This window comes from Elgaria multicarinata, chromosome 2 (genome assembly GCF_023053635.1).
Source record: "Elgaria multicarinata webbii isolate HBS135686 ecotype San Diego chromosome 2, rElgMul1.1.pri, whole genome shotgun sequence".
NCBI classification, from domain to species: domain Eukaryota; kingdom Metazoa; phylum Chordata; class Lepidosauria; order Squamata; family Anguidae; genus Elgaria; species Elgaria multicarinata.
This window is the reverse complement of record NC_086172.1, coordinates 174446021-174473511: the sequence shown is the minus strand read 5'-3', so window position 1 is coordinate 174473511 and position 27491 is coordinate 174446021. Positions and strand designations below refer to the sequence as shown.

The window sequence follows — 27491 nt, the reverse complement described above, 5'->3', positions numbered from 1 at the left end:
TATAGAAAAGGGAATTTCAGCAGGTGTCATTCGTATGCATGCAGCACCTGGTGAAATTCCCTCTTCATCACAACAATTAAAGCTGCAGGAGCTATACTAGAGAGACCAGATACAAAAGAGGGCAGGGCTCTAGCAGCATTAACTGTTGCGATGAAAACGGAATTTCACCAGGTGCTGCATGCATACAATTCCCTTTTCTATACAACTGTTAGATACAGGAGCCCTGTTCTCCTTTTCACAGGGTCACCCTAAACAAACTGCACCTGGGCAGGGAATTGGGCTAAGAGTTCCCAATTACCTCTTCCCTCCGGGACTCTTTTTCCTTGTGTGCCATGTCTTTATTAGACTGTAAGCCTGAGGGCAGAGACTGTCTTTTTTGCTAAGTGCAAGTTGCTCCAAGAGAGTTTTTTAGCTGAGGAGCGGGGTATAAATATGATAAATAAATAAATAAATAAATACCCAGCATGCACCTGCACGTGCTGCCAATTTAAACAAGCCACAATTTAAACAAACAAACAAACTTCTGCTCATCCTTCCCCAAAATGCTATGACCTGTGAAGAAATGTTTGGGTTAGATTACTCACTTTGCCACAACAGTATTTATGTGAGTCCTCACAAGTCCCAAGTATTGGTCAATCTGTGCCTGAAAAGAAGGTGAGGAAAATCAACAGGGCATCAACATGGTAGGAGAATTTATATATTTAACAGAGGTGATCTGCAGAACCTAGAAAACACCTGACACCCACAACTTGTTTCCCAATTACATTTTTTTAAAGAAAAATGCAATTTTAGGGCCATTGCTTATGGTGGAGGTTGAAGTCCTTTGCCCACGTGTTAGAGAGTAAGAACACTGAACTCAATGAAACTTATGTCTGAGCAGACGTGCATAGGATTGCACTGAAATATTGCAGCATCTTTTTAAAGTGTTTGTCCTAGCTAGGGGTGAGATTTGGTCAGGAAGCAAAAGGTATTTGCCAACACTAAGAGTTACAGTCTTTCTGGAATTTGCAAATAAAGACAGTAACAGCTGATGGCGTACATTTTTTCCTAACTTTCCACCTTTTACTTACCTATACGTCTTCTTGTCATTAAGTGTTGCTTGCAAAACATAACTGTAATAGTAGTTATTTTTTAAATCCATTTTCTGGAAAAACTCAGTTTGTTCAAAATAAAGAATGCAGATTAAAAATGGAAATTAACGTACGGTGACCATGTGGAAAGGAGGACAGGGCTCCTGTATCTTTAACAGTTGTATAGAAAAGGGAATTTCAGCAGGGGGCATTTGTAGGCATGCAGCACCTGGTGAAACTCCCTCTTCATCACAACAGTTAAAGCTGCAGGAGCCCTGCCCATTTTTGTATTTAGTCAAGAGGGCAGGGCTCCTGCAACTTTAACTGTTGTGATGGAGAGGGAGTTTCACCAGGTGCTGCATGCCTACAAATGACACCTGCTGAAATTCCCTTTTCTATACAGCTGTTAAAGACACAGGAGCCCCTGTCTTCCTTTCCATATAGTCACCCTAAATTAACCTGTATGCATCTATACACACACATATTGAGTGCTGCATATAATAATTGCCTCAAAGCCATATAATGATCTCTCTGAATCACTCTATGCAATGGGCATTGCTACTTGGTAAGCTATTCATGTCCAGCAGCTCACCCTGTGGTTTGAATTTTACTCCCTGCCACCCACAACAAATAGCAGAAAAGGAAAATATGTGGTAGAGAGAACAAAATCATTCAAGCCCCAAAAATCAGTCACTGCCCACAAAGAACTTCCCCACCTGAACAGCCACCACATGGAACAATTTGAAGCATCCTCGGGCCCAGGAAGTAAATGGCCTTCTGGCACATGACATCTTACAAATCAAACCTTCCCTGGGTTTATATAACGGAGGCTGTTTGCAAAGAGTAACACCACGCTCAAAATGAGCACACAGAGGAAAATTAGCTTACCGTTTGCTTAATCATCAATTCATGCTAACAAATAATTAATGATTAGTTTTGTTTAGGACCATTTTCAGCACAGCACTGGGAGAAGCAGTCTGTGCGGCTTTATTACGGCGTCTTGGCTATTGCAGGACCTAAATAATGTCAGCCACAAGGTCAAGGACTCATTCACCTGCTCATCGTCCCATGTGATACATGCTATCATCTGCAAGCAACGCCCTTCTGCGTTCTACGTGTGACAAACAGGTCAGTCGCTACGCAAAGGAATAAATGGACACAAATCTGATATCAGAAAGGGCAATATTTAGAAACTACTGGGTAGGGTGACCATATGGAAAGGAGGACAGGGCTTCTGTATCTTTAACAGTTGTATAGAAAAGGGAATTTCAGCAGGGGTCATTTATATATATACAGAACCTGGTGAAATTCCCTCTTCATCACAAAGAGTTAAAGCTGCAGGAGCTATATTAGAATGACCAGGTACAAAAGAAGCCAGGGCTCCTGCAGCTTTAACTGCTGTGACGAAGAGGGAATTTTACCAGGTGCTGCATGCACACAAATGACACCTGCTGAAATTCCCTTTTCTATGCAACTGTTAAAGATACAGGAGCCCCGTCCTCCTTTCCATAGGATCACCTTACTAGTGGGAGAATGTTTCAACCTCCCAGGTCATTCTGTTACCGATCTTACAGTGGGCATTCTTGAAGAAAAGAAACTTCGGTGGAAGACTCCAGCGTGAAACCTCTGCATTGCAATCTTTGACTTGAAATTCTTGCTAATTCTATCACCTGTAGCCTGAATCGAAATAATGGGTCCTTACCACCACGACATGTGTTAATGAGCTTACTAATGTCAAGAGGCATGTGTTATCAAAACACTGCTTTGTAAACTGTCACTGAAATTGTTTTACATACATTGAGATTTAAGATACTGATCACAGTTCCCCTTTCTTTGCTTTTCATTTGTCTCTGTCACTGCTTATATATTTTTCTCTATATGTATGTGTATATATACCTACCAACTTAGGAGGACACATCATGTCTCTTAGGATAACATGGCATGCATCTAGTCTACGAAAGCTTATGCCATAACAAATGTGTTAGCCTTGGAAGTTGCCACAAGAGGTCCATCTTCCCAACTGAGTATCACGGTTTGAGACAAGTCACAAAATGGGCTTTCCGACATACCTGGTACTTGTCGTATACAACAGGTAGAGTAAACATTGAGACCACAGCTAAATAGATGGGGAAAAGAAAGAGTGTTACATTCCTGGTATTCCTGTGTCACCCCCAAAGTGTGGAATGTGCACCCCCCAAAACTACAATTGGCACACGCACCCCACCCTCTTGGCTTTTAGAAAGGGTGTGAAAACATTTTAATTTAGCCTTTTAAATTATGTTGTTTTAATGCTTTACTCTTTTCTTTTGTGCAGCCTTCCTCAACCTGGGGTGCTCCAGATGTGTTGGACTGCATCTCCCAGGCTGGGGCATTCTGGGAGTTGTAGTCCAACACATCTGGAGCGCCCCAGGTTGAGGAAGGCTGTCTAAGGTTTTCTCGTTTTAAATGGTTGTACATCTTGATGGCTTTTTAGCAGATAAGGGGGTATGTAAATGTTATTAAAATAATAATAATAATAATAATAATAATAATAATAATAATAATAATAATAATTTTCACCCCAGGGTTTACAGAGATTTTTTCATGCAGAGAACACACCGTCAGTTGTGTTCTCCACTGAAAGATGCGAAACGAATCGGCGATAAAGTTCTCATTTAGTGGATGTGAACTGAATGAAGTGGTGACAGCAAGAACAAGAAAGAAAGAGGTGGTGGTGGGTGAGGTCCACAATCTGGCTGTGCATGATGTGCATGACTTGGGAACAATGCATTGGGCTGGTTCTTACAATAATTCCCAAGCTGGAATAGTCATCATGAGCTGATTGACCCCTCAATAATCATGGATGGTGGTTTTATGGAGTGGCTTTCATAAGATTGAGGGGAGACATGATAGCACTCTTCAAAAACTTAAAAGGTTGTCACACAGAGGAGGGCCAAGATCTCTTCTCGATCCTCCCAGAGTGCAGGACACGGAATAACGGGCTCAAGTTAAAGGAAGCCAGATTCCGGCTGGACATCAGGAAAAACTTCCTGACTGTTAGAGCAGTACGACAATGGAATCAGTTACCTAGGGAGGTTGTGGGCTCTCCCACACTAGAGGCATTCAAGAGGCAGCTGGACAACCATCTGTCAGGGATGCTTTAGGGTGGATTCCTGCATTGAGCAGGGGATTGGACTCCATGGCCTTGTATGCCCCTTCCAACTCTGCTATTCTATGATCCTATGATTCTATGAAAAATATTCTATGCCTGACCACCAAAGGCACCAATAGCTTTAATTCTAGGGTGAGCCTATGAAAAGGAAGACAGGGCTCCTGTACCTTTAACAGTTGTATTGAAAAAGGAATTTCAGCAGGTATCATTTGGATTCATGCAGCACCTGGTGAAATCCCCTCTTCATCTAGCTATACTACAGCAGCCAGATACAAAAGAGGGCAGGGCTCCTGTATAGGGTGACCATATGAAAAGGAGGACAGGGCTCCTGTAACTTTAACAGTTGCATAGAAAAGGGAGTTTCAGCAGGGGTCATTTGTATATATGAAGAACCTGGCAAAACTCCCACTTCATCACAACAGTTAATGTGCAGGAGCTATACTAGAAATTTAAAATCTGGTCACTCTAGTATAGCTCCTGCACTTTAACTGTTGTGATGAAGAGGGAATTTCGCCAGGTTCTTCATATATACAAATGACCCCTGCTGAAATTCCCTTTTCTATGCAACTGTTAAAGATACAGGAGCCCTGTCCTCCTTTTCCTATGGTCACCCTACTCCTGCAGCTTTAACTGTTGCGATGAAGAGGGAATTTCACCGGGTGCTGCATGCATACAAATGACACCTGCTGAAATTCCCTTTTCTGTACAACTGTTAAAGGTACAGAAGCCCTGTCCTCTGTTGAGACTGGGCACATAATGAGAAAAGACTTTTGAATGGAAAATGTAACCACCTGAGGATGCACTCCTATGCATGTTTAGACAGCAAGAAGTCCTACAACACCCAGCAATTCCAAATCTGGGAATTGTAGGAATATTTGCTGTCTAAAGATGAATAGGATTGTGCCCTTAATGGGCCTACCAGCCAAGACACTCACAATGGCAGTAGACTTCAAAGCACCAAGAGTGTGAAATAAAAGATGTGTAACATCTTGCTAGGAAGGAAGGAAAGGAAAGGAACCTCTTTTGCAAGCCCTTGAGTCATTGCTGACTCCTAGAGGGACGCCTGCTTTCGCTGACGTTTTCTTGGCAGGCTTTGTAGCGGGGTGGTTTGCCATTGCCTTCCCCAGTCGCAGTTACCTTTCCCCCAGCTAGCTGGGTACTCATTTTACCGACCTCGGAAAGGATGGAAGGCTGAGTCGACCTGAAACCAGCTTCCGCTGGGATCGAACTCAGGCCATGGGGAGAGTTTCAGCTGCAGAAACTGCTGCTTTACCACTCTGTGCCACACGAGGCTCTTGCTAGGAAAGGAGGCTAGAAATAATTGACCAGGGTGGGCTACTTGCGGCCCTCTGGGTATTTTGGCCTACAACTCCCATCAGCCCTATTAAACATAGCCAATAGTGAGGGCTGCTGGGAGTTGGAGGCCAAAACTTCTGGAGAGCCACAGGTTGCTGGGAGAACATATTTCAATCTAGTTAATGAAATTGTTTTGTGTTCCAAACAGGTATCACCACATAAATTCAAAGCAAGATCTTAAAAATAACTGACTTTACCCATTATCAGAAGAGTTAGGCCATTGAAGAGAGCTCCAACGTAAGTCAACAGCCACATAAGTACTGCAAACTAAATTGGAAATATATATCATTACAATCATCTCCCACAAGCACATTAGACGGTCAATAATTTGTGTGAACAACCCGAGAGCTTCGGCTATTGGGCAGCATAAAAATGCAATAAATAAATGAATAAATAATAAAGAAATGACTCTCGGAAACTTAGCTTTACCACTCATTTTGGCACCAAGTTAACACCTGACTATTAGATGTCAAGCCTTATTGACTGTAGCTTGGACTATTTAAAATGATCATGGCTTGGTTTTATGCTGAACTGTTATCATTATTGTATCCCACCATGAAATCAATTGATATAGGACGAGTTAGAAATATTTTAATTCATAAATACATACACAACTATTATTCTACCTTCATTTAGCCAAGCTTCTAAATAGGAATATTATAAATTATTGGCACCTTTAAATTAACCTATGTACAATGTGTATTTTGCTCTTTTCCAACTGCAATTACCTAAACCCTGAATTTGGTATTGAGCACATTCAGTGCCCTGAAACTCTCTATATAAAAAAATTAAACTAAACTAAATATGTTTTTAGTCCTTAAGGACTGTGAAAATATGTTCTTAGTATGCAGTGGGTGAATCTCAGAAGCCAGAGTATGTTAAAGCAGAATTTCCAATGGCTGGAGAAGGGCATTTCAGTGTCCTGCATAGCTTTTATCTCCTATGCTACAGAACAAGGATTAGCTATGCAAAATAAGCAAATATATGCTTGTTGTTGTTTATTCGTTCAGTCGCTTCCGACTCTTCGTGACTTCATGGACCAGCCCACGCCAGAGCTTTCTGTTGGCCATCGCCACCCCCAGCTCCCCCAAGGTCAAGTCTGTCACCTCCAGAATCTCATCCATCCATCTTGCCCTTGGTCGGCCCCTCTTCCTTTTGCCTTCCACTTTCCCTAGCATCAGCCTCTTCTCCAGGGTATCCTGTCTCCTCATTATGTGGCCAAAGTACTTCAGTTTTGCCTTTAATACCATTCCCTCAAGTGAGCAGTCTGGCTTTTAGACAGGCTGCAGAATGGGAGTTTCCCTTGACACAGGATGCAGCTCTCTCTTAATGCAGAACGGTTTTATTTAAAGCACAGAATGTACACAGTCCTCCTGGTCAAGAGCTTCGGCTATGGGGCAGTATAGAAATGCAATAAATAAATAAATATCTTTGTTTCAGTGAACTGATTTACTGAGGCCATCTCCCGTGGATCTTTTTTTTTCATTCTACACTAGCTTTAAAACAAAATCGATAAATAATTAGCTCACATTGACACATCCCAAAAATATATTTGTGCTCTTGGACTTTCTAGCATTCTGCACCCCCTCCTTTACACAGGGCTAGCTGAGCCCTTGGGCCAGTAACACGAGGAGGGAGCTAGGCCTCTGCCTTTTGAATTTACACATGCGTATTCCCCCCCACCCCCATCCCCAACTGAATGTCCTGTTTCTGAAATGGCTCTGAGAAGTTTTCAAGCAGGGTAGGAAGGCAACAGTTTCCCCTCTTGTTTCTCAAAAGAAAGAAAGAAAGAAAGGGGGGCAGCACCAAACCACACCCCAAAAAGCAAAAGGTAATAATAAAAGGTGCTTTCATCCCTGTATAGGGATGGCATGAGAGTCTATTTTGCGCTCAAAACCTGGCAAGAATCACTGGCTCAGCTCCGGATGCCAGTCCGCAGCTCCCTTGTCGCATGACAAATCGGGCAAGCTTGCGGTTTTCCACCACTGGCAACCCCTTGAGCTCTCCTTCCTTGAAAAGAGAGCGTGACGGCTTAACGGGCAGCGGCACAAGTCCCGCACTGACGCTCAAGCTTTCTTTCTCTCCTTGCAAGGAGAGAAGGAGGGCTTGACCCGTGGCAACGGGAACGCCTGCTGCCCCCGCCGGTCAAGCCCTTGCGCTCTCCTTCCTTGCAAGTGTCCCACACTGGCGGTCAAACCCTCATTCTCTCCTTGAAAAGAGAAAGTGAGGCTTTGTGGCCTGCAAGGGGGACTCTGGCGGCAGCCATTTTGCGCAAAATGGGGAGTCGTTTTCTGTAAATCCCCAGTTAGACCATTTATGCCTGTAATTTTGCATAAATGGCCTGATTTACAGCCGCCATATACACAAATGGGGATTTATGAACAACAACAAGCCCCCATTTTGCACAAAATGGTGGCCCAGCAAGGGATCAGACGGCCGCACACTGCTTGTCGGGTGCTTGCAGATCACACGGAAGCTTGCGAATTGCAGTGAACAAGGTCAGGCGGCCAGCAGGGATCTGGTGAACAGTGTGTGGGCAAGCAAAGGTGAGTTCGCCCATCCCTATCCCTGTATATATTTTACTCTTCCAAACCCTCCCCGTTCTCTGTTTGTCACGTACTTTTAAGGAATCCACCAGGTCCTGGACCAGGAAAAGCCGCCTGAGCTCTTTGACTGTGCTGTTCATGTATGACTGGAGGCAATCTGTGTATTTCTGAATCTGTTCCTGGGAGAGAGACATTTCCATTTCCAAGTAGCCTCTGTTGAGAAAGCACAAATCTGGTTATGAAAACACCAGGAATCTACCTTTTCCCCCACTTTCCTGCAGAGCTTTGGGCTGCAATTATAGGACATACACAAACCACAGAATAGCTTCCTCCAAGCCCTCTGAACAGCACTCCTTGGGCCTGTTCAGACAACACACTAAGCCATGCTTAGGGTGACACACATCTTCTTGCTTTAGGTGGCGGGACATCTTGTGCCACCTCGAGATTTAAATATTAAGAAAAGGAGGATACTGGTCCAAGATGGATCCACACTGGCCCACTGGCTAGCTGCTTCTATTCCCCTGCTGCCTAGAGGCATGTGCAGGAGATACTTACTTCTCGGGCAGCTAGAATTACCAAGCAAGGAGAGGAGTGGGCAGATACTCCAGTGGCAATTTATTTCATACTTTGTTGCTTTTGTGTAGGGTTCCTGGGGAAAGGTCTTTTATTTGACAATTGCAGAGCACTCACTTGAACGGGTGGCCTTCGTCAGTTTTCTGCACAGCCTGTAGGACTGATTTGTAGATTCTGAAGCTGATGGTGGCCGAGAGAGCGGCGAGTGCCAGGTAGGCGATCACGCTGACCACACTGAACTGGGTCAGGGAGAAGAGCAACAGCAGAATGCTGCCAAACGTGATGCCCGTCTGCTTGATGTCACGCCAGTATAGCAGGTCAATAGCTGGGGGAAGGAAAAGCAAGTCGTTAAAGCCAAACTCTGGAACGCTGTCAACAAAGGCTACCACCATGAGTGCAAGAGTACCGAGCTCTTTGGCAAAGTCGCAAATGGAAAAAAAGATGTAAACAGAACCTGAGAGCCCAATCCTATGCAAAGTGAAACTGCGTAAGTCTACTGAAATCACTTTGATTCACTTGATTGTTAACTCAAGAAGGGTGGGTTGTTGTTTTTTTACTCTTTGCCCACTAAAAACAATGGGCTTAGGTGCACCTTTTTCTGCATAGGGTTAGGCGGTTAATCTGATGAAAAGGAGCGTTCCCACGCTTGCTTGGGACGTGTGTCTCTGTACCTCTGCAAACTACTTCAGGGTTTACAGAGAATAAATCCTTCCAAAGTACAAATAACTAGGGGTGGGGGATTAGCTCAAATGTGCTAGGGGAGGGGGGGGCAACCTTTTTAGGTCAGTGGGCACATCTGCGATTTTGCAAGGATGTTATGAGTTAGGGTGACCATATGAAAAGGAGGACAGGGCTCCTGTATCTTTAACAGTTGCATAGAAAAGGGAATTTCAGCAGGTGCCATTTGCATATGTGGAGAACCTGATGAAATTCCACTTCATCACAACAGTTAAAGCTGCAGGAGCTATACTAGAGTGACCAGATTTAAAAGAGGGCAGGGCACCTGCAGCTTTAACTGTTACGATGAAGAGGGAATTTCACCAAGTTCGCCATATATACAATTGACAACTGCTGAAATTTCTTTTTCAATACAACTGTCAAGATACAGGAGCCTTGTCCTTTTCATATGGTCATCCTATATGAGTGATCTCACAAAATGGCTGCCATGGGTGGGGAGGGTGCGTTTGCCCATTCGTAAGATGGCATGGCCAGTCACAAAACATTTTCCAAAAAGGAAAACTGATGAGACTAAAAGAAAAGGGAACTTATTCAAGTATCTAAATACGAGAGAAGGGGAGCTCCAAAGCCACTCTTTTGAACCCAAATAAAGATGGTGCCTCCCAGCTAAAACAATTACTTCTGGCAGGGACGTACAAACCAACCTAGGCAGCGGCTAGGTTCCTTTTCTCTGTACAAAGGACTCTTAAGATGATTTCCCCAATGTAATTGCAACTTCTATCTCAAGTTTTTTTCCCCTTTTTTTCTTCTTCTCTTTGTCTCAGGTGTTTTAACTATGTTACGATATTTTAAACATGCGTCTGTTTTAATCATTTCTCTGCCTTCACCATAACGATTTAATGATTGCGTTTTTACTGTCTTAATGATGTCTGCCACTGTTTCTCATTGAGTGTGTCACCGTATAATAAATAAATAATGATGAAAACCCCCACCCCCACATGCCTTCTGGCAGCCATTTTGTGAGAGTGCCACCATACTCTCTCAGCATTTCAAGTCCCACTGACCCCAAAATGGTTTGGGAGCCTTGCTCTGCCACACTCAGGATCGGGCGCATCACCAAAATGTTAGCTTTCAGGCTTGGGGAGGAATATGTTTCTCTCGTGCCCCACTACCACCCTTCCAGGCAGATGGACCTGCTGGAAGAAGCAGCAGAGCTGAGATCTATGGCTGGCAGTTGAGCCATTTTGATTGCCCACACAAGGGCCCCTAACTTAGAGTTGCTCCAGGGTATTCTTTGCAGCTCCCCACAAACTGGAAGAAAACATGTGCAGACTTTGCTGGTGCACACAGGGATTTAATATATATATTTAAAGGTGACTATTTATTGAATACCCAATCATAAAGGACATTATTTTTATGGATTAATTTATTAAACACTGTAGACATTGATGCTGTACTCTGCATTCGGCTTTCCTGACGGCGGGAGGGCCATAGCTAGGGTGACCATATGACCGGATTTGCCCAGGTTTTTGATGGCAAATCCGGGAGCGGGAGGAGAAATCCGGATTTTTTTCGAAGAGCAGCTCTAATGAGAATTAACAAAAATGCTTATAACCCCATCATTTTTTAAGATAAAGACATGAAACTTGGCACAATGGTAGCTCTTAGGAAGGGCTTTAGTCATACCAAATTTGAAACAGATCCGTTCATCCATTGATTTTTTAGGATTTTTTTTAAAATTGAGGTTTTAAAATTATTATTTTTAAATCATCATTTTTAAAGATAAAGAGATGAAACTTTGCACCATGAAAGGATTTAGGTAGAGCTTCAGCCACACCAAATTTGAAACAGATCCGTTCATCCATTGATTTTTTAGGAATTTTTTAAAAATTGAGGTTTTAAAATTAAAAGTTAAAGAGATGAAACTTTGTACCATGATAGGATTTAGGTAGAGCTTTAGCCACACCAAATTTGAAACATCCATTCATCCATTGATTTTTTAGGATTTTTTTTTAAAAATTAGGTTTTAAAATTATTTTTAAAATCGTCATTTTTAAAGATAAAGAGATGAAACTTTGTACCATGATAGGATTTAGGTAGAGCTTTAGCCACACCAAATTTGAAACATCCGGTCATCCATTGATTTTTTAGGATTTTTTTTTAAAAATTAGGTTTTAAAATGATTATTTTTTAAACTGTCATTTTTAAAGATAAAGAGCTAAAATTTGGCAACATGATAGCTTTTAGGTAGAGCTTTAGCCATACCAAATTTGAAACAGATCTGGGGCCAGTAGCAAACCTTGTTAACAACAACAGCAGCTTGCAATGAGTGAAGATACAGTCAGAAAAGATATTTGAGGGAAGGGGAGACGGTATCACACAGAGTATAGCAAAAGCTTCAAAGTACAGCAAAACCTACAAAAGTAGGAGTGAGTGAAGTTAATTTCAGATACATTGAATCTCCCACTTGTTCTTTATTTCAGTGATTTTAACATTAAGATGTTATGTAGAACAGATTTGTCTTAAATGTGTGCTGTAAAATCAGACATGTGACCAAGGCTATGTTCGGGTGGGCACGCCCCCTTGGTACTGGACACGCCCCCTTGGGGGCGACCATGTTGTCCTCCTTTTTGGTTTCCAAAATATGGTCACCCTAGCCATAGCAGGTGAGGAAGAGGAGGGAATGAGAAGATGCCCCTCTAGCCTCAGCATTCGTGGGGCTTTGTGGTGATTCTGGCTGGAGGAGGGGCTTACAAGGCCCCTCCTCCTGGCCTCTTTGAAGTGTGGCTCCTAGCAGGGAGGCTCTCAGCAGAGCGATTCCTTTTTGCTTCTACAGCTGGGAGCAACGGCATGCTGTCGGGGGAAGCGGCAGTGGAGCAGCCGAAGGGCCGTTTCCGCCCCGTGAGTGACATTTTGGTGCAGCGTGCTTCTGGTATCATTTACACGCGCCTCTCTTGGCGTGAGGTCAGTCGACACAGCCGCTCCAGCAGAGGCCTAGTGGCCAAGGGAGCATGGCTTCCAGCAGAGAGGCTCCCAGCATAGCGATTCCTTTTCGCTCCTGCTGCCGGGAGTAATGGTGCTCTCTCGGAGGAAGCAGTTCTTCCGCGCAGTGGCAGAGCAGCCGGAGGGCAGCCGGAGGACCGTTCTCGCTGCATCTGGATCCCCCTCTGGATTCCTATTCAGTGTGTCAGGTTCTGCCCTGCAGCACCACCTGGTGGCCGCAGTGCACCTTGCTGGCCGTAGGGTATTTGCAGGATCCAGGCTCAGACCAGCAAGCACTCCCAGATGGGCTGCTGCAGACCAGCTGGGAGCAGCCAGGAAAGGGCTATATAAGAATGGCATTTCCACTCCAGCCTTTGCCACAGCAACACGCTCTCCTGTGCTTGCTGTAGCCTGTTTCTGACTTCCTGCGATTCCAGGCCTTGCCGTGCCTGGCCTTCTGCTTCACCTGACCATGCCTTTTGCCTCTGGCCCTGCTTGAACCCTGTTGCTCTTGGGCTCTGAACCCTGAACCCTGCTCGTCTCTGGACCACGCCTTTTGCCTCTGGCCCTGCTTGGACTCTGTCGTCAGTTCCACCGCTGTCCATCCTGGCCCTGGCGTTCCTGCATTGAGGCCTTGCCGCCCACGCTCTGGACTCTGACGCAGTGGCTCCCTCAATTTGGCACTTGGTGTTTGAGACATTAGGGCGTGCCTGGGCACACCCTTTGTGCATGCCTATGGAATTATGCACAACATGGCCATGTGAACATCTGTAGACTGAGGGTTGGATCCTGTTGTGTCATTCTGCTGACAGAACCGCTTCCACCAGCAGAACAGTGAAGGAAAGCAATTTCCCTGCACACACACACTGCACCTTCAAAATCTTATTTTGAAGCCTGGGAAACCCTACAGAACAGATTTTAAGTCACGCTGAGGGCTGCAGAGGGGAGGAGAAAGCCCTGTCACACTACCAGACTTCCATTAGTGTGACGTTGGATTTATCTCTGAGTTTAAAATTCCTAACCCACCTTTCGATCCACACGGACCCTGTAGTTAAGATAAGTACCAGTAATAATTTCTTTTTTAAGTTTAAAAGCAAAAATATACAACCCACACATGCCCCAAAATCTCAATTCTTATATGAATAACAAGTAACAATAAATTCTAAAAATGCAGTAGAAAGTAAAATAAGTAATGACTTAAAAGCAATTTAGGATTCCCTGTCCCCAGTCGCCCAGAAATATAAATGTTTGCTTTTAACCAACTTGTTAAATGTTAAGAGAATCCCACATAGAGGGGGCCACCACCAAAAACTCCCTCTTCCTTGTACCCCTCAGATAGCAGTGGAATAATGTGTTAACTTAGAATCAAGGTTTGAATGACCAAGGGTGGGTCGCAGCTTGTGGTGGACCAATGGCATACTGTATTTCTTCGATTGTAAGATGCCATCGATTGTAAGACGCACACTAATTTCAGTACCACCAACAGAACCCCCCCCCCAAGATTCTAAGAATCACCCGCGATTCTAAGACGCACCCCATTTTTAGAGACGTTTATATGGGGGGGAAGTGCGTCTTACAATCGAAGAAATAGGGTAATTGCTACATCACTGGAAGCATTGCTCTCAATTCAACCGATAACTCCATGACAGTAAAGCTGCTGAACGTGAGTTAGGATGAATGATGGTGACTAACCCAGAACGTCTCCGTCCCACATTTTCATCACCCCAAATTAAAGACACCAGGGCTTGTTGGCGCAACATTTTGAGCCAAGGGCAGCTGCAGGTTTCTTCTTGGTCAGCCAGTGCTGGATTGCTCCTCCATCACTATGGGATCAAAAGGTTGCTCCTGAGTGCACGCTGAGCTCAGCCACGGCCAGTATAGGCTATCTGCACTTGATGAGAAATGCAGCTTCGCTTGTTTGTTCATTTATTTAGATTTTTTTTAATCCTGCCTTTCCATCTAAAAATAGGACCCTGAAAGCGTCTATGTAAAACTGCTCTCGATAAAACAAAAATAACCACAAAAGCAGGAGACAAGAATAAACAGCACCAGAAGCAAGAACGGATAGAATAACACCCTCCTGAAAACAGTGGAGGCTGGTGGCTCTGATGTCAGTGGGGTGGAGAATCCACGCCGGTTTTCCATCAGGACCAATCAGAATTCTAAAGGAGCTCTTCAAGGTATGGATTTCCTTTAGAGTTCTGACTGGTTGCTGACGGAAACCCGGAGCAGATTTATCGCCCCACTGACATCGGAGCCAACACCCTGATTGAAAGGCACATCAAAGTAAGATTTTTTTTTCCAAATGGCACCTAAAGGCACAATGCTTGACAAATCTCCTGTGGTACAGAAGCTGACCAGAGCCACCTCAGATGGTGGTGGAAATGGGTCACAGCACAGGGTCTCCTCTGACACCAATGGCCCTGTTCAGACAACACGCTAAACCAGGATGTCTAAGCGTTTTGATCTAAACATTTTGGCTTAGCATGTATGTGAACTAGGACTTCGTGTGTTGTGTGAACCATTCCTAAGCATGGTTGCTACCTAAACACAATTTAAACACGCTCACTAACCACTTGCTGCAAAAGGGTTAGCAGCCTAACCGTGGCTTTGTGTGTTTGTCTGAACGGGCCCGTTGTGTGTGAGTAGATTCATATGGTGCAAGGTCCTTTAGATACCCAGGGGCCAAACTGGATGTAGAATTTTAAAGGTCAAAAAGAACCAGCACTTTGAACTGAGCTTGGAAACAGACTGGAAATGAATGAAGTATTGGTGCTAAATGGATTTTAAAACATCACTCTCCCATTAGAAGTTTAGCTGCTACATTTCGAAGTTTCCACTGTTTTCAAAGGCAGACCCATTTGTAGGGCATGTTGCAGTTTCATTCCTGGAAAAAATTCATACGAACAAAGCAAGTTGCTTCATACCGAGTTGGACCATTGGTCTATAGGGTGTCCATCTGAAAAGGAGGACAGGGCTCCTGTATCTTTAACAGCTGTATAGAAAAGGGTATTTCAGCAGGTGTCATTTGAATGCATGCAGCACCTGGTGAAATTCCCTCTTCATCACAACAGTTAAAGCTGCAGGACCCTTGTTCTCTTGACCCAGATACAAATCCCCTTTTCTATGCAACTGTTAAAGATACAGGAGCCCTGTCCTCCTTTTCAGATGGACACCCTACGTTGGTCCATGTAGCCCGGTATTGTGGACACTGACTGCCCGCAGATCTTCAGGGTTTCAGGCAGGGTTCTTTCCTTGACGGGGATTAAACCCCCAGCATGCAAAGCAGGTCTCCACCACTGAGCCATGGCCCTCCCGAATCCAAACGCCATAATTTCCTTTTAGAAATCATTCCGACAATGACCAATCTGTTAAATAACTAACTGGCGTGCAAAAACCTGCTACTCTCCGTGCCTCCTGGTAGAACTGCACTGGAATTGGACCACAACTCCCATAATTCCCAGCCAGGGAATTATGGGAGTTGCAGTCCGACACATCTGGAGAGCACCAGGATGGAGGAGCGTGTCATAAACCATTTGAAACTGGGCTGGTGTATTTTTTTTTAATGTATTTTATTGTTGTAAGCCGCCTTATGAGGGCCACTGCCCTCACAAGGCAGCCAAGAAATGTTTTAAATAAATAAATAAAATAGTGGGATGACAACCAGGCAAAGTAATAAAACAAGAAAGCTGTGGGGCCCTGGATCGGTCTGTTGGGAACAAGCCATTGAGGGTTTTGCAGGTCAAAAGCAACACATTGAATTGTGTTCCTTGTGTGTGTGTGTCTGTATGTTTGTTTATTTAGGTCAGCTACTTGAGCAGTTCAGCTGCTAATTCAGTGCCTATCCAGGCCGCCATCTATATGACAATGGGATTGCTCCTCATTGAATATAAACCCGAATTTTTGTTGATTCGAATCTAGGCAAAGAGCATTACACTGCAGCAGCAACAGTGATTTATCTCCTGAATTTTTTTTTGTAGTGCAGTTATTAATGTGCACATGCGCACATATGATGCTATGGAGTATAGACGAGCGAAGCTATACATTTTATCCATGGAGCTCCGGGGGCGACGGAAAGGAACGAGGCAGCAGAGGAGGATGCGAGGGGGGGGGGAACAGCGCGTTACAAAGGACAACCCTTGAAAAAGAAAAGGTTTCCCAAAGGCAGGAGAAGCGCAGGACGCGGGTGGAGAGGCGGTCAGCTCAAGAGAGGGGGACTGAACACGTCTCCTCTCTTTGGCTGCCTGTTCCCCCCTCTTTGTTTTGATATTATAAGCTCTATCTGCAGCGCTTTGCAGAATCAGATAATTCAAAATGAAAACAGCGCGAAGGAATGAGGGAGCCAGAGGAGGACGTGATAGGTGGGAAGGCGGGAAAGCGGCCAATCACTTTGTCCTTCCCTGAAAGCTACGCCCACATGTCAAAATGTGATTTAACTCCCCCAACGACACTTAACTCTAATGCGGCGCAAAGTCGAAGGTTGATCCAAAAGTCGCGGTAAATCGCAACTACAAATATGCGCATTATCGCGGCAAAAACCCAGCACAGCGGCGGATGGGCAGCTGCGTCATGTGTTCTGAAACGTGGATCTGCGCATTTAGGTCGGGGTAAAGAACCTGTATAGACTTCCCCCAGAAGATAAAACAACCCAAAGATCTTCCTTAATTGCTTCATCGCATTAATTAAAGAAATAATTGGCTAATGATATAATGAGCCACTAGGCATTTTTTTAAAAAATTGCCTCAGGAACAGCAGAGTGATCATAATCAAAGCAACTCCCAGCTCCATCACGTCATGGCTGTTTTCGCCGTCTTTTTGAAGACGCCTTTCAGTCTTTGAAGGAGGGGAAAAGTAGCGTGAGCGTATTTGACGGAAAAAAGAAGAACGAGGTGATTGTTAATTCAAGCACATCAGTGAAGAACTGACAAGCGATGGAAATAGATGGCAGGGAGGTGAGTGCACAGGAGATGCAAAAAGAGAAACAAGAGGTGACCTCATCCACCAACCAAAAGCATGAATAATGGAAGAGCTTTTCATATGCCTCAAGGCGGCATCTATCCTATTGAAAGATTGCAGGGTTTCTTATTGTTGCTGGAAATTTCTGTTTAAGGAGCTTGCTGTCATCCATCTCATTTCTCGGGTGGGGTGGTGGCATCACGCACTCCCCTCTTTTATTTTCTTCTTGTCTGGGGCAAGACCAGAAGCATTTAGTACCACATAGGCCACAGCTAGACCTAAGGTTTATCCTGGGATCATCCAGGGTTCGCCCCTGCCTGAGCACTGGATCCCCTGTGTGTCACCTAGATGAACAGGTTTGACCCCTGGACGATCCAGGGATAAACCTTAGGTCTAGCTACAGCCCCAGAGAAGATTTGCTAGTCTTATTGAAGCTCTTCCTATTTTCATGGATTTCCTCAGATGTTTTGACCGGGGTGGTGGGGGAGGAAATTCCAAATCTTGCTTTGCATTTTGCTTTAGGCCAAAGTTGGCAAAACTCACTGGCAATCTAAAGATGTGAGGAACTTCTCTGAAAATTTCTGCTGATCAAAACACTTTGAATGTAGGGTGCTTCCGGGCTAGGGGCTCCTCACATGACTGATCAAAAGGCACTGTGCACCTATTCTGTCTTTTCCTCCTTAATGTATCTTTTTTTTTTCTGCAAGAAGCAGTGGGAAAACACAGGAGGGTTACAAATGGAAGTTGTCAACATCCGGACACATCCATGCATTTTATTTAGAAGATATTAATCTTATAAAGAAAAGAAAAGGGGGTGGAAACAGCTTGCGTGAGAGGAGAGTTCAGCCTAGCCTCCATCCGGTTTCCATTTAGAAGCAACTTCAGTTTTTGCTGTTAAAAATTTATCTCCTACTATTTGCAAGCACGATAGAGGAACATATTCCTTAAAATTAGCAAGCAATACAAGTTTTAATGGAATAGCACAATCCATAACACATTTCCTACGTTACCAGTCCCATCACCACGTATGTTAGAAACTGCCATGATTTTAGATTTCAAGACTATTTCATCATCATCATCATCATCATCATCATCATCATCATCATCATCATCATCATAGCCAAATGCTCACCAGCTTGTTTTCAAGCAAGGGAAGCCAATGCCTGCCTACCAAACCATTCAGAAATAAAAATCCAGCCTTTGACACCTGCACCCTAAGGAATATACCTAGGGAGGTTGTGGGCTCTCCCACACTAGAGGCCTTCAAGAGGCAGCTGGACAACCCTCTGTCAGAGATGCTTTAGGGTGGATTCCTGCATTGAGCAGGGGGCTGGACTCGATGGCCTTATAGGCCCCTTCCAACTCTGCTATTCTATGATTCTATGAATACATATGTGAGCTTGAGCCTTACTTTAAAAATAATAATCAAATAATCAAAGCTGAAAAGTCAGGGCAAGGGCCGCAAATCTCTAGGGTGGGTGGGAGAGGAAGGCTATTGACATGGGCTTCTCCCATAACAACGGGAGGGATATAAATATAATAAATAAATATGTCTTGATGTATTGTACCATTGATTGGTAGCACATGCTATTCTTTTTACTTTCATGCTGGTAACTGGCCTAGTGGCCAGCAGTATCTTCTAGTGACGTCTGCCTAGAAGAGATCCAGGCAACCTATTCACGAAGGTTTCTTAATGTGAAAAAAAGTTACTGCAGGCTGATTTTTCTGTGTGTCATTTCTTTGTAACCATTACAATGTAACACAATACAAATGATAATAGCTGCTTCTGCCTAGACCAGTGGTTCTCAACCTTCCTAATGCTGCGACCCTTTAATACAGTTCCTCATGTTGTGGTGACCCCCAACCATAAAATTATTTTCATTCTTCTCTACACGATCCATTGTCATGGGCTGGTTTGCTAATGAAAATAATGCATAACAATAACTTTAATAATACAAAAGATGATACATGACATAGTTCAGTCAATACAGTTTCCTAAGACCATTGGAAATATGTGTTTTCCGATGGTCTTAGGCGACCCCTCTGAAAGGGTCATTCGACCCCCAAAGGGGTCCCGACCCACAGGTTGAGAACCGCTGGCCTAGACCCACTTGAAAGTTCATGATAACACCTGTTGGACCTGGCTCTCATGCAGCTGGAGGGGGGACTTCCATCACCTCTGCTCCCAGTTTCAGCCTGCTTTTTGTTTTACACACACACACACACACACACACACACACACACACACACACACACGAGGAAGAACTATGGAATAGTTCTTCGGCTATTGGGCTTCAGCTATAGAGCTTCGGCTATTGGGCGATATAAAAATGTAATAAATAAATAAATAAATAAATAAATAAATAAAATATAAATTGCTCCTCATCTGTAGACTGGCCCTTTCTGGCGCAACTTCTGCAGTGCCCAGGAGCTGTCTGCACCAACATCTGGATGGCAGAGCATCTGAGAAACGAATCTGTCTACCATAGACTGAATCTGAAACACTACCATAGCAACAAAAAGCTGCAAACTGTTGGGTAATTACTATTAAACACATTGTCCTGGATCCAGAATTCCTATCAGTGGAACTCCATTCACAGGACTCTCCTGCAAGAAGGAGGCTGGGAAGGTGTTTTTTGCCAATTCCTTCCTGACCCCGCAAAGCTGTTCTGCAACGTTGTTGGGGGGACCCTCCAGAACAGTGTAGGAGGTGATACTGGGGCTCCAGGGAGAGTGCGAATCACGGAGAATTGCCTCCTTCATCTTCCTCCAGCGGGAGCCTCCACCGGATCTCGGTCCCTTCCACAAATGGAAGGAGCCCTTCTGTTCATGGAAGGGCAGCTCTGGAGCCACCCCAATAATAGTCATTATTAATTATTATTATCATCTCTCTTTTCTCGCTCGTGGCGGTGTTTCTAGATGAACAGAACGGGCTTTGCCAAGTCTGAATCAGTCTTTTACTGATTCAGAAATTTCTTGCCTATGAAACATGTTTTAAGTATGGCTGCTTTCTGGATGTTGGTGTGAATGTATTTTGGTATATTGTTGTGGCAAATCCTGTGTTGCCACAGGGGCTAGTAGTCTGAGAATAATGGGATTAAAATATCTTTGCCTGTTTCCTTGTTATGTTTAAAAAGATAATTTACCATTTCTTGAAGTGTGAGGTTGGAAACACAGGAGGTAAGGTTTTTCTTTCTCTTCTCCCTCTGGTGTCCTTTGAGGTCTTTCTCTTCAGCTTCTCCTCTTCCTCTAACTATCGCCAACTTACTTTTCTTCAGCCCCTTTACCAACATTCTGTGCCTGTCCTTTCATTGGCCCAGAACTCTATGACCTCACAGGAGTAAGCATTATGACATGTGCAGACGCATACACTATGTCACAAATTACATTACATACACTGTGTGTGGCATAACCATTAACCTTCCCTTTGCCTCATCTCTCTCCTTTCACAAGCTGCCCAAAGCTCGAGCTTTGAACTGTTTTGAGCTTTCAAAAATGCTGCACATCTTCACTGCTCAAGCTTCAGTTTAAAACAAAAATGAGCAAAATCTTGATAGGCTGGAGTGCTGGGCTGAAAACAACAGGATGAAATTTAATAGGGATAAATGCCAAGTTCTACATTTAGGAAATAGAAACCAAAGGTACAGTTACAAAATGGGCGATACTTGGCTCAGCAATACTACAAACGAGAAGGATCTTGGAATTGTTGTAGATTGCAAGCTGAATATGAGCCAACAGTGCGATAGGGCTGCAAGAAAGGCCAATGCTATTTTGGGCTGCATTAATAGAAGTATAGCTTCCAAATCACGTGAGGTACTGGTTCCTCTCTATTCGGCCCTGGTTAGGCCTCATATAGAGTATTGCATCCAGTTCTGGGCTCCACAATTCAAGAAGGATACAGACAACTGGAGCGTGTTCAGAGGAGGGCAACCAGGATGATCAGGGGTCTGGAAACAAAGCCCTATGAAGAGAGACTGAAAGAACTGGGCATGTTTAGCCTGGAGAAGAGAAGATGGAGGGGAGACATGATAGCACTCTTCAAATACTTAAAAGGTTGTCACACAGAGGAGGGCCAGGATCTCTTCTTGATCCTCCCAGAGTGCAGGACACGGAATAACGGGCTCAAGTTAAAGGAAGCCAGATTCCAGCTGGACATCAGGAAAAACTTCCTGACTGTTAGAGCAGTACCACAATGGAATCAGTTACCTAGGGAGGTTGTGGGCTCTCCAACACTAGAGGCATTCAAGAGGCAGCTGGACAACCATCTGTCAGGGATGCTTTAGGGTGGATTCCTGCATTGAGCAGAGGGTTGGACTCGATGGCCTTGTAGGCCCCTTCCAACTCTGCTATTCTATGATATGATTCTATTATATGAAAACCGGTCTGGTAGAACTCCAGTAATAAGCCGTACACTAACGTATTCTTATATTTGATTTATATCCTGCCTTTCCACTAAAAAATGTCGCTCAAATCACCTAACAATAATAAGACCAAGATTAAAACAAAAATAATAATTAAAACAATAATAAAAGGAAATAGAAAGAAATAAAGAGCCCCCAAACCCAACTGAACCTTCTTCAACAACAGTCCAGCTTACATACCAAACCCTGTTGGGATAAAAAAAAAAATCTTTGCCTGCCAGGGGGAGGAAAACAGAGAGGGACCCATCCTAAGCCTCTCCTGGCAGGGAGTTCCAGAGCCTGGAAGCAGCCACCAAGAAGGCCCTCTCTCACATCCCCACTAAACCTGTTATGTTGGTGGGACAGAGACTTACAATATAGACTCCTTGGACTTATTATATATGACATTTCAAAATGCTTTTGGCACCCATGCCAAAAGACCTCATGGACATGGTGTTCAGCTCTTTTTAGCTCTGAAAGTCCCTTCCCTAAAACTGGACCCATTTTTCTCTGTTCAGTATTGGATGACATGCAGTCATTTGCATATTATTATTCTCTTGGCAATCCCCACAGTACATGTCAGAAAGGAGGAACAATAAGGGCTGGGAAAAGATGACTAGGCAAAGGGGTGGATTTTGAATAAAATACTCTTGGTGAGTTCTCTTACTAAAAGGATTGTGGGTCACTGCAAAAAGATCTACTGTATATTTCTCTACTAGCTTTGCAATAAATCAGATATTCTACAGCTTGGGATTGTGTGTGTGTGAGAAAGACAGAGAGTATTTGCAAGGCATGGGGGAGATCTCTGCTCTGGAGAGATAAATAAAAGCACCTCTGTACAGACACAAACATTATTGTTAAAGATTCAGTCTCGTCAGTCTCACTGGAAAACAAGGGGAAACCAGTCCAAGAAATGATTTGCTCATTAGGAGATTGATCTTTCATGAAGAAGCAGACTCATTGCTTGGCAACGGCTTCAGCCAAGAAGGTAGGGCAACAGATTCGAGAGCAGGAGTCTCTCGCTGTGGCCAGATTCACTGGCAAAAGGTTCTCAGGAGCTGACGACGTGGCTTGAATTCATAGCTGACAACTCTCAGCGCCATCGCTGCGATTCAAAATACCCCTGATCTAGCCAGCCACAGTTTTCTGGATGTTTGCTATATGCCAAGCAACGTCATTTCTGGAACCTTCTCACAACTGAATCTGAAGATCATATTGCTAACATTAAGGTGGCAAACAATACAATTTTCTTTAACTAGAACAGCAGGAGGAAACTAGCCAGAGAAGTGGCTGAATGGTTAGGACCTGAAGATGTCAGAGAATTTACAACATGATAATCTGTTGTTGTTGTTGTTGTTATCATGAGTCTTCAGTACAGAAGATGATGGTACCCACATCTGAACCTGTTTTGGGGGTGTTCATTGGTTAGCTTTGTTTCCCAGGAGAGGGTATCTGAAGAAACAGAGCTGACGAGATTAAGTTCTAAGACTAATTGACAATTTACCCATTAACAAGTCAACGGGTCTGGACAACACATGCCAGAGAGTTCTTAAAGATCTCAGATGTGAAATTGTTAATCTTTTAACCAGAATATGCAACCTGTCACTTAAAACGTTTTTTTGTTTTTTAGGAATTCAAGAAGAGCCAGCAAATTACAAGCCTATTAAGCCATGGCTAGACGAGGGGGTTGGAGGGTGAAAATCCTGCAACTTTATGATTGTGAGATCATCGCCCTCGTCTACACACAGCGTGCAACATTGTGGACACCATTTTGGATGTGTGTTTTTTTAAAAGGAAAAGGAGAGCTTGAATGCCAGGTAAGTTCTTTTTTTAAAAGAAACCCCAAAAACCTCCTCCTCCCCCCACTCCACCCCCGATGGGCACAGAGCTCCTGAGGAGCTCCGTGTCCCATGCAGTTACTTGCGAGGAGCTGGAACAACCCATGACGCCTGGCCACACATTCCGTGGTCTCAGGATCATCCTGAGACCGCAGAAAAAGCAGGAAAAAAGGGTAGGGCAACATCCTGGGCCGAGGGAGGGATCATCCCTCCCTGCTCCTAGGACGCCCTGTGCATCATGTGGATGCACAGGGATGATCCTGGGGCGATCACCGGGATATCGCCTGGTCTAGCCATGGCCTTAGTCTACCTTCTCTCCCAGGAGAATGGGTATAAGAAAGCATTATTAAAGCTAGAATTGTTAAACATATAGACCTTGTTCAAATGACACGCTCAGCCATGGTGGTTAAGCATTCTGAGCTAACCATGAAGGCTTAGCATGTCTTGTGTAGGGTGTTTTCCCTAACCATGGTTGCTACATAATCACCACTTAACCACTTTCATTTACCACATGCTGCAACAGGATTAGCAGCCCTAATCCTGACGTGGCTTAGCATGTCATCTGTAAGGCCCCCATGGTTAAATCAATGCTATCCTAGAGCTACGCAGCAAGAATGGCCGAAATCAGCCAAGCCGCTCTGTCTGGCCAGCGGGATCTCTCCTGCCAAGATCTGCATGGCAGCTATGAACACGCCAGCCACTATTTTGCGTTCTCACCCGAAATCCCCACACATGGCACGCCTGTACGCTTGTACTGGGACCACCCAGGATGGACATATCACAAGGTGGGGACAGAGCACACAGGTCTCGTAATGGCCTCCGAGAGCCATGGTGGGTCATGTAGTGGGCACCCTTGGATGCTACAGCCTCAACATGGCCACCAGCAAAACCTGAGAAATGGCTGCTCAGGGCTGTGCATGCCACAAGGGATGCTGGAATGCAGAACGGACCAGTCAGAGGACTACCAGGATCAGTGGAGAGTTATGTGGTTAGGGTGTGGTTAGGCAAACCACTCAGCAGGGCGTGGTTGTGTGGTAGCAGCACTAGGCGTGGTTAGTGATAACCACATGAACTGTGGTTAGCATAACCACGTTGTCCAAAGTGTCATCTGAACAAGGCCACAGAAGAACAAACCCTGCTGAAAGAGAATCACCATGGCTTCCACGAAGAGAAATACTCCTTCACCCACCTGTAGGCGTTCTTTCAGAGTGTCAACAAGCATGTGCATAGGGGTGATCTACTGCCAGAGTTCAAAGGTCCCTATTACATGCATGTCTTGACAATGTGTGCAAATTTGTACACACGTCTAGAAGAGTACATTGAGTAACAGTGATATGCCTAAACATCCAAATAGCTATTCATGAAGCTTCACCAAAGACTTCTAAGTACAATACTAATTTCACATAAACACTGGTTAGGTCTAAACTGGAAGTATCTAAGTAAGGAAAGCGTTATTGGGATAATGGTTATTGAGCTCAAGGAAAACTTCAGCTCAGTGTGCAGTTTTACAAAGGCCAATTCTATGCTAGGATATTAGGAAAGGGATGGATAGTACAGCTGTTGGTACCATAATGGCTTTATAGAAATATACAGTGCAGCCACATTTGGAATATTATGCCCTGTTCTGATCATACCATCTCAAAAAGGATATCACAGAACAGAATTAGATGGATGCTTTGACTGACCCTGCAGGGCTCTTCTTACATGTTATTCAGTCCCCAGTTCGGACAATAGCAACAGATTTGTTAGGGACTAGAGCCTTGTGGCTTTTGCACCTCATGTGGCGCAAAGGGATAAAGCAGCAGTTTCTGCAGCTGAAACTCTCCCCACAGCCTGAGTTCAATCCCAGCGGAAGCTGGCTTCAGGCAGCTGGCTTGGGTCGACTCAGCCTTCCATCCTCCCAAGGTCAGTAAAATGAGTACCCAGTTAGCTGGGGGAAAGCTAATAACGGCCGGGGAAGGCAACGGCAAACCACCCCGCTATAAGGCCTGCCAAGAAAACATCAGCGAAAGCTGGCGTCCCTCCAAGAGTCAGTAATGACTCAGTGCTCGCACGAGAGGTTCCTTTCCTTTTTTCAGTGCCTTGTAAACACGTTGCCACAATTGATCTGCCAATTATCTGCTAGAATCTGATATCTGAAACAATGTTTAAGTACGTGTGGCTGTATTGGGACATATTAATCTCATCTTTGCTCCTCCGTTGTCTCCCTTACTGTCATTTTTTTCCTTTTTTCTTAAACTATCTATTAAAGTATTTCTAGGCTGCCCTTTATCAAAAGATCTCAAGATAGGATACAAGCAATGCAAACAATTTGACATGAATTCATAAAGCCACAGCAGCAGACACCCCACAACTCAGTATAAAACCAGCATTAGTAAGTCAAACCAACCAAGCTATGGTTAGTAAGACCCCAACGATTGGATAAATAGCCACATCTTAACTTGGTGCCAAAATGGAACCACTTTTGGTGCCAATGTCCAGGGAGGTCCTTCCATAACTGGACACAACAGCCAACGGGTCCCCCTTGGCAGATCTTAATATTCAGGCAAGGGTGTATAGGGAGTGATGCTCCCTCAAATATTGTTATGTTCCTCTGGGAAGCATTACATACATGTCAAATCCAACATCATTATGGACATCTCCACTCGCAACATCACGATAATCTTGTCCAGCTTCTTGCATCAGCCTGATTTCCATGTGAAATGCAGGATTGCCACATTACCACGCACATTAGTGCTCCACCACTGTACGCTCCTGCCGAAAATATAAATTTTACCTGTTGATTGCCAACACTTTTAGGCTGAGATGAGCAGTCCACAGCATCTCAATCATTTCTGATGTAGAGTCAGCCATTGTAAAAAGCACTCATTCACTTACACACCTGGTGCTCCTAGAAAGGCTCCACTAGGGTGACCATATGGAAAGGAGGACTGGGCTCCTGCATCTTTAACAGTTGTATAGAAAAGGGAATTTCAGCAGGTGTCATTTGTACGCAAGCAGCACCTGGTGAAATTCCCTCTTCATCACAACAGTTAAAGCTGCAAGAGCTATACTAGAACGACCAGATACAAAAGAGGGCAGGGCTTAAAAGGTTGTCACACAGAGGAGGGCCTGGTTGTGCTTTTTATATTGTATTGTGTATTTGTGCTTTTAACCTGTTGGTTGTCTTACTATGGTTTTAATTTTTGTGAACCGCCCAGAGAGCTTTGGCTATTGGGCGGTATAGAAATGTAATAAATAAATAAATAAATAAATAAGTATTTGAAGACTGCTATCATGTCTCCCCTCAATCTTCTCTTCTCCAGACTAAACATGCCCAGTTCTTACAGCCTCTCTTCATAGGGCTTTGTTTCCAGACTCCTGATCATCCTGGTTGCCCTCCTCTGAACACGCTCCAGCTTGTCTGCATCCTTCTTGAATTATGGAGCCCAGAACTGGATGCAATACTCTAGATGAGGCCTAACCAGGGCCGAATAGAGAGGAACCAGGACCTCCCGTGATTTGGAAGCTATACTTCTATTAATGCAGCCCAAAATAGCATTGGCCTTTCTTGCAGCCCTATCGCACTGTTGGCTCATATTCAGCTTGCGATCTACAACAATTCCAAGATCCTTCTCGTTTGTAGTATCGCTGAGCCAAGTATCCCCCATCTTGTAACTGTGCCTTTGGTTTCTATTTCCTAAATGTAGAACTTGGCATTTATCCCTATTAAATTTCATTCTGTTGTTTTCAGACCAGTACTCCAGCCTATCAAGATCACTTTGAAGTTTGTTTCTGTCTTCCAGGGTATTAGCTATCCCACCCAATTTGGTGTCATCTGCAAATTTGATAAGCGTTCCCTGCACCTCCTCGTCCAAATCATTAATAAAATTTTTGAAGAGCACTGGGCCCAGGACTGAGCCCTGCGGTACCCCACTCGTTGCCTCTCCCCAGTTTGAGAA

General features: G+C 44.3%; 1 protein-coding gene across 2 annotated transcripts in view; it reads right to left on the bottom strand.

The window, feature by feature from the left end:
- The window catches only part of RTN1 (reticulon 1), a 167705-nt gene that overhangs the window by 763 nt on the left and 139451 nt on the right, over positions 1-27491 (bottom strand). For both annotated transcript variants that reach the window (XM_063118190.1, XM_063118191.1), the window contains 5 exons: positions 8814-9021; positions 8198-8336; positions 5775-5844; positions 3140-3186; positions 585-643 (listed from right to left, as the gene is read on the bottom strand). In XM_063118190.1, coding sequence (XP_062974260.1) covers positions 585-643; positions 3140-3186; positions 5775-5844; positions 8198-8336; positions 8814-9021 — 523 coding nt within the window. The remainder of the gene's footprint in view (positions 1-584; positions 644-3139; positions 3187-5774; positions 5845-8197; positions 8337-8813; positions 9022-27491) is intronic.